The 8,205-nt window shown below is 38.1% G+C and overlaps 1 protein-coding gene across 1 annotated transcript; it reads right to left on the bottom strand.

Annotated features, from left to right (window-relative positions):
• Nucleotides 1–1,824: 1,824 nt before the first annotated feature.
• Nucleotides 1,825–5,235, bottom strand: LOC123197072 (probable LRR receptor-like serine/threonine-protein kinase At3g47570). The gene is made up of 2 exons (XM_044611256.1): nucleotides 2,488–5,235; nucleotides 1,825–2,391 (listed from the first exon to the last, which is right to left on the bottom strand). The coding sequence occupies exons 1-2, from the start codon at nucleotides 4,658–4,660 to the stop codon at nucleotides 2,036–2,038; spliced, it is 2,529 nt and encodes an 842-aa protein (XP_044467191.1). The 5' UTR covers nucleotides 4,661–5,235; the 3' UTR covers nucleotides 1,825–2,035.
• Nucleotides 5,236–8,205: the final 2,970 nt, after the last annotated feature.

Here is an 8,205-nt window from a genome sequence, read left to right as displayed (position 1 = left end):
TATTGGGATCACACAATGATAATAATACTAATCAAATTGTATGGTATCATATTGTACTTATTTAATTACATATATAATCTGAATCTTTATTAGTATAAATTCTTAATTATGGAAAAGTGGGAATTGAACTTTTATATCATTCTGGCCACAAATACTTACAACTTCTAGCACAATAATACTATTACTTCTCCAAGTACTAAGTTAATAACGTCTCTGTAGACTTCTTATTTGTCGGCTGAACGACACTAAAAATATTATAGTTTCTTCAAGTAATAAGCCAGTGCTCATCTCCCCAGAAATAGCTACACGACCACGATCTGGCTAAGTAGTTAATGATTTGATCGGCAATTGCTGGAATTTTTGGTTTTGCAATTGTTATGCAGACCATAGATGGATGTGGTGATTTCTGGAAGTGGAAGGCCCCAACATCCCTCGCTTTCGGTTAAACCGGCGCCTCCTGCATGTTAAAAGCTTCTAGCTAGCCCCATTTTGGTCTATTATCCATAGAATGTATACTGTGGATTGGGAGAGCTTAACAGTTGGGGTGCTGCTAAACCTGGATGTCATTGCTTGATTTTCTGAAAGGTGGCAAGAAAGTAAGAAATCCACATGTTTCTGTTTTCTTATTTTTTGAATTTGTATTACTGCAAGTATACTCCAATGTCTAGTTATTTATATGTATCGAAAACTATGCTGCCTCTGCTGATTGAAATTTGTTGCTCAATGTAAATTTGGCAAAAAAATTGATTGAAGAACTTTCACTTTCAGATTAACCTGGTAAAGAGTATTTACAGAAGTTGCTTATACACTGAATCAGATAGTTGGCTTCTCTGCCTTTATTTTCTGCGTCAAACACCACCCATAAGGTATCATATGAAATTCTGGAATCGAGTAGATTTGCAGGCCACTACTCAAGAACACACAAAAATATAGCAAACAAAGGATAAGACACAATGTGACTTTGGTGGAAAATATTAGCTGTATTCCTTGAAGATTGCTTGTCCCAAACGGCTGTACAAAGGGCCTCTGTATAGGCACAAAAAGAACCTAAATTAAAATATACAATGATGATAAGGTTAATAATTCATGATACAAGTAGCTGTCACAACCCTGGACTCCCTTGGCTCCCCTTGCTGGAATATTGTAGAATCAGGCTGGAACTTTGGTTGCTGACCCGGACTCCTTTGTTGGGTTGCTGGAAAAAATGGTTGGACACCCCACATTGCTGTTTGCACTCGTCTGAACTTGTTGCGTGCCTGTGGGTTGCACTGTGAGAACCCTTTTCGGCCAGTGAAATTCTCCCCCGCCTATTTCGCAATTCCCGCATCGCGGCGCTATAAGTCTGACCCCAATTTTTCCTTTGGTCCACTGGCTTTTCCTCGTTCTCGACTTTCCTAGTCAAGCGAATAATTTGCCCAAGTGCCCTGCTGTAGCGCTCCCCCGAGTGTCTTGTCCCTGTATGTCGCTTGTGGCATTTTCCCTTAGATAGCCCCAATGCTCCCTGCGTTGCCTTGGAAGGTTGGATGCACCCCTGTGACTCATCCAACTTCTCCTCTTTTGTCGCCCCCACGACTAGCAAGCCTATTTGCAGTAAGCCCCCACACAGTGTCACGGCAGAAATAGACTTAAACTAAAGCTCCCTATTCAATGTAAGATTACTTAATATTTTATTATTCATTCTCATCTAATAAAAAAGGAACTCATTTTGGTTGGATGGGTTAATTTCTTCATTTTGATGAATTGTAAAACAAAAAAGACTTTTCTTATTGATTTCATCAATTATTTTGATGATTATCCAACCCAATATTACTGTTGGTACCAGTATCCATATCAAGCCAGGATTGATGATCAATCTTATTTATATGCTATTATAACTGCATCACAATCGAGCAGAAAACAAAGAGAGAAACGGCTAAACAAGTTTTAAGGCTAACACAACTGAAAAAAGGCAATCTGCATAGAATATATAAATAGACATCTTCAAGACTTCAACTTCATTGTTCCCTAGGTTTCTCATTTCTGAATTGGCACCTGCTTAAGAAAGCCGCCTTTTAGCAGTTGTCAAACTGCGCAGAGCTTCTCTGATGCTGAGGCGACTGTCAGGTGATTCTTTGGTGCAGGAAAGTCCCACTCCAAAAATTGTTATCAAACAATCATTTTGTGTTTCTGGGTTGATGCTTTGGCCTTGAATTTGAAGTTGCAGATTGTTCAGCTCAGCGTCTAAAACCTGCACCACGTTTTCTGGAAAACTTAATTCAACCCATTTAACCAGATTGAGCTCTCCTTTAAAGCTCTCCTGTATTGGACTCATTCCTGTGAAGAGTTCCAGTAACATCACTCCGAAGCTGTATACATCTCCAGCAGTTGATGGCTTCTCACCTAAACCGTATTCTGCATCATGAAAGAAAGGAATAATTGTGCTTTTCCAAGAAAATTTGGAAAAATCGTATTTATGAACATGAAGCAAAGAGTTACTATGGCACTAACCTGGAGGTATGTAACCGATGGTGCCCTTTACAGCAATTGTAGAGCTGATTGAGGATCTTGTCTCATGCACCAACCGAGCTAGGCCGAAGTCCCCTACTTTGGCTGTCATTTCTTCATCCAAAAGAATGTTTTGGGGTTTCAAATCACAGTGCACAATTGGAATTTCACAGTCATGGTGAAGGTAGTCTAGCGCACTGGCAACATCGATGGAAATATTCAATCTCTGGAGAAAAGAAAGTCCCTTGCCATTTTCGTTCTTTCTCTGGCCTTGAATCCAGTCGGCTAAGCTTCCATTACTAAGGAACTCATAAACTAGCGCCAGAAATTCCATGTTTCTGAAGTCCAAGCTTGAGCATGAAGTAATCAGTTTAACAAGATTACGGTGCCTCACATTTTTCAAAGCCTGGCATTCAGCAAGAAAGCTCTTCGAGGATCCAGTCCTTTCCGTGTCAAGAACCTTGACGGCAACTTGAATTCCTTCTGTAAGACATCCTTTGTATACTGACCCGAAGCTCCCACTCCCAATCAAATTTTGCTGGTTAAAATTCCCCGTTGCTTGACGGAGCTCACTATATGTAACTATTTGAGGCTTCCCATTGGATGATTCAGAATCTCCTTTGGCCTTTGTTTTTCTTCTCCTCGTTATGATCACCAGGGCAATAAATAAACACACTGCTATTATGGGCAAGAGGGCGATGATGATAATGTGAAATTTGTTAAGTCTTCCATTTCTCTGAGAGTTCTCACATCCCAGATGCGTGCAGAGTTTTTGGTTTCCTTCTAAATGGACATTAGAGATATTTTTAAAAACCCCACTGCTGGGAATTTTTCCTTCCAGATTATTGAATGATAAGTTTAAGGACCGAAGGGCTTCGAGTTTCTCAAGGTCAGAAGGAATGGAGCCAGAAAGTTGGTTTGAGGAGAGGTCTAGAACTTCCAAGCCCTTCACTTCTCCCAGAGTACTTGGGATAGGGCCTGAGAATTTATTGTTGGCCATCAATAGTTCCTCCAAGCTTTTACAGCTTTTGAATGAACCAGGTATATTGCCGGACAGGCGGTTGTCAGAGAGGTCAATGGTAACAACATTTTCTAGGACCCCAACTTCCTGAGGCAATGGTCCATCCAGGAAGTTCCGGGACAAATTTAAGATGGTGCTCAAACCGGGAAGATTTAGAATCTCTTTTGGTATGCTTCCATTGAGCCTGTTGTTGGATAAGTCCAGCGAAAGTAGACTCTGAAAATTCTCAAAACTAGTTGGTATTCCACCCCCCAATTCATTTCTTGATAAATCAATCTGGTTTAGCTTTCTGAGATTACCGAGCGAATTTGGGATACTTCCAGAGATTTGATTTCCAGCCAAACCCAGATATTGCAGTTCCTCCAGTTGGCCTATCACATCGGGGATTCCACCAGAAATCGAATTGTCGGTCAAATTTAGCAAAGTCAAGCTCCTGAGACGGCCAATTGAGGTAGGTATTTTACCATAAATACGATTACCTCCCATGTACAATTTTGAGAGCACCTTGGAAAGATTACCAATGGATTCAGGAATCACACCTTCAAGCAAATTGCCGTCAATGGCAAGGAAGTTGAGACGAGTAATGTTTGCTAAAGAAGTGATGAATGCAAGGCCGTCATCTCCAGAGCTAACAATTCTGTTGAACCCGATATTGTACATCTGCAAAAATGGAAGATTTCCCAAACCTGGTGGCACTGTTCCCTCAAGAAGGTTGTGTGCCATGCGGATAACTTGTATATTAGTGAGGTTGTGCAAAGAACCTGGAATTCTTCCAGTGAAATAATTGAAGCAGTAATTGAAGATTAGAAGATTTGGGAGTTTATTCCCAATATCATAAGGAATTTCACCCTGAAGTTGGTTTGAAGCTAGAGCCACATTAACTAGAGATGTCATGTTGTATATGGAAGAAGGAACTGTGCCAATGAGATTATTTATGGTGAGATCAAGAACTTTCAGATTTCCAAGACGGCCTAAATCACTGGGTATCCTTCCACTGAGGCTGTTGGTGCCCAAGTTTAAGTTGGTAAGTGAAGAAAGATTTGATAAGGATGGTGAAATGTTACCGGAAAGACTATTTCGCCCCAAGTTCAGAACCTGAAGCTTGGTTAGATGGGTGAGTTCTTCAGGAATTATTCCTGTAATCTTATTTGACATCAAGTCAAGGACCTGGAGCTCAGTCAGATTGCTTATATTGAGTGGTATCTTCCCTTCCAAGCTGTTGGAGCTCAAGTTCAAGACTCTCAAACGAAAGAGTTTGCCTATTTCGGCAGGAAGAGTTCCTCTGAGCTTGTTGTTTTAGAGCTGGAGGGAACCAAGAAAGGAAAGATTGGTAATATGGGGGCTGATGGTTCCTTCGAGTCCGAATCCTGATAGATTGAGAGCAATGACTCTCTGGCCAAATTCATTGCAGGTAACTCCAGTCCAGTTGCAGGGAGAGGAGTTATTACTATTCCAGGAAGATAAGAGTTTTGAAGGCTCCAGGTTCATTAATTGAGACTTGAATGAAAGCAAGGCCTCTTTGTCTGCATTGAGGCTTGAATAAGCTAACGCCGTTGCAGGTAAGAGACATTTCAAGCCTAGAATGGTAACCAAAAAGACAAAAATTTTTAAATGGAAAAACAAGGAAGATGAAGACATGATAGTTTGAGCTCAATTACTTGCAGGAGTATGTTGCTTGTGAACACAAACACATACGGGTATCTGTAACAGGCGATTCAGAAGAGAGGCCAGGTCAAGACATAGCAGGGGCAATAACAGTTCTGTACGCAAGTCATTTATAGCCATTCGCTCAAAGCTTGTACTTTCGCAAGCCATATCTTACACACAAAGTCAATGAATACTAGTCTAAAGTGTTTCAACTAAAAACGCGCCAAAGTGAACAATCAACTGCACTTCAAATGACGTGGGAGCCCAACAACAACTCAGGTATTAAGTCTAGAAAGTTTTCATTTTCTTATTTATTTGTAGGGAAAGGGACTATTTTCTATTCAAATTTTCGGTCATTCACAAATTTATACTTATAAAATATATCATTTTATCTATAAACTTTAAAACTTTAAAATTTTATCATTCACCCCTCTCTCAAGGTTTTAAAAACTAAAATTTCAACCCATTCATAAAGTTTAAAAAGTTTAGATTTCACTTCCAAGGTTTGCTTTCTTCTCCGACCACCACTGATGGTTGACGCATTTCACTAATCTCCTATCTCTAACTACAAAGGACAATGAAGGATGACCCTTCGTCGTCCAGATCTAGAAGAATAGATAAAGGACGATGAAATGTCATCTTTTGTTATTTCGCTAGTGTGACGAAGAGATTTCTGTCTCTTCGTCGCACCTGCAACGAGGAGATGAAGATCTTTTCATCGCACCACTGTTGTCGTACCAAGAGAAAGAGAAGGTCGGAGACGACACCGAAGATGATATCGAAAGATGAAGTTGAAGAATGAGGGTGAAACTATTATTTTTGAAAGTTATAGGGGACAACTGAGTTTTAAAAAATATGGAAACCCTAGGTTGGGGGGTGAAAATTTACTTTTTAAAGTTTAAAAACTTTAGATGAAAGTAAAATGTTAGTTTCTAAAACTTGTAAGGCAGAGAGTAATAAACCTTATAACTTTTTAATATAAACAATAAAATGACTATTTTATCTCTCTCTTTAATGGAAAAAATTAGGCCAAACGAACTATTTCCCACCCAAACTATGCTGAATTGTTAAAGTTTCCCCCATTAAGTATGGAAATATCGTTTACCCACCCATGACAGGTTAAATTTAACAAAACTCTAACGCCTGAAAATTTCATCTCTTTTTGCCCCCTTAAACTTTAAAAACTAAAATTTTTCCCAGCCTAAGTTTTAAAAAATAGCATTTTCACCCTAGAGTTTCGTTTTGAAATCTTCAGAGACATCTCCGGCTCCATTGCCGACGACCTCTCCCTCTCGAAGTATCCTCTTCTTTCGACGATCTCTTTCCTCCCATTTGAACTTCCGATTGATGTCAGAGAAGCCTTAGAAGACGAAGAACTTCATTGAGGAAGACGAATCGACTTCGTCTGGGAAGACGATCGTCTTCCCAGGCGAAGGTCTTCCCAGAGGTCTTCTTTTGGGAAGATGACTGTCTTCCCTGACGAAGTTCTTCATCTCCCAAGTTTCTTCGACGTTGATCGGACATCCAAATAGGAGGAAAGAGATCGTCGGAAGGAGAGGATGTTTCGGGAGGGAGAGACTGTCGACAATGGAGCCGGAGATGCTGTCGAAGATTTCAAAACGAAACTTTAGGATGAAACTACAATTTTTTAAAACTTAGGCTGTGGGAAAATTTTAGTTTTTAAAATTTAGGGGGGCAAAAATAAATTATATTTTAGTTTATTTATAATATTATAGAGAAAATGATGATTTTACCCTTATCACCGTTAATTTTAATTACGTATGGATAGGTAAACGATATTTTCATAGTTAATAAGGGGAACTTTGTTAATTCAGTATAGTTTAGGTGGAAAATAGTCGTTTGGCCAAAAAATTAATGAAAGTTTGACCATAGGTGAGAATTAGGATTTTTTATTTTTCTTATATGTAAGTTTGAAAATGACCTAAAATTTAGATAAAAATTAGTCCTTTTCCCTTTATTTTTATAAAGAACTTCATTCCAATTAAATTATATTTAAATAAATAAACTTACAAAACCCAAGTCTACAAAGTCGGTGGGATGGGAAATATCACAACATCCAAGTCGTTAAGTAAACGCCAGCTACAAGTCAATGCTGAAACAGCAACAAGGGGTAAAAAATTCATCTTGGGCGAATTCAGTTCAACACATTTGACAAATTCTCGAAGCGTTAAATCGCACGTGCGGCTGAGCCTAATTGATCTTGGCCTTTTCTCTCTTTCTCTCTCTCTCTCTATAATTAATGCAAACATCATTGAAAAATTACTTATCACTTTGTCAAACTCAAAACATAAATTATGAGATTTGATTTGACTGGATTGTCAAAACTCTGACTCAATCAAATTCATAAACCCGTTATTTGAAAGGCATCAGAACTTAGTCACCAATAGAGGCTGCCAATTGGATAGAATCAAGGCCAAAGGGCTATTTCCCATTCATGGTCCTGTTTTCCCAAATTTCTCTGGTACCTTTAAAAATTTTATTTAATCACTAGCAAGTAATTAAAATTAATGATTTTAAAAATAAAATTATTATTTTATTTGTATTAAATAAATTTAAATTTGATTTGATTTTTTTTAAATCTTAAAAATTAATAATTTTTTTTACCTCAAATTTTTAAAAACAACATTTTTTCTTCTAGGATTTTCAATTTTCAGAATCAAATTTTTTATATCTTTTCTTTCTCCCTGGTGACATTCAGACGATGTCTCTTTCTCTTCGACGTGGCCTTCTTCTGATGATTCTCTTAGACATTATCATCGACAAAGACGAGGTCATATTGAAAAAGAAGAGACGTCGTCTGAAAGTCATTGAAGAGAAAAAAAATAGTGCTAAAAATTTGAATTTAAAAATTGGAAACCTTAGGAGGAAAAATGCTCTTTTTTAAAACTTGGGTTAGAGAAAAATTGTTAATTTTTAAGGTTTAAAGAGGGAAATGATATAACAACCGAACTCAATTAATTATAATACTCTATGGGTAGGTAAATGAAAATTTCAAAATTAACAAAGAGAAACTTGAGAAAACCACATACTTT

Source organism: Mangifera indica, chromosome 14 (genome assembly GCF_011075055.1).
Source record: "Mangifera indica cultivar Alphonso chromosome 14, CATAS_Mindica_2.1, whole genome shotgun sequence".
Classification (NCBI taxonomy): Eukaryota; Viridiplantae; Streptophyta; class Magnoliopsida; order Sapindales; family Anacardiaceae; genus Mangifera; species Mangifera indica.
Note: the sequence above shows the minus strand (reverse complement) of the source record. Positions and strands in the feature narration are given on the sequence as shown.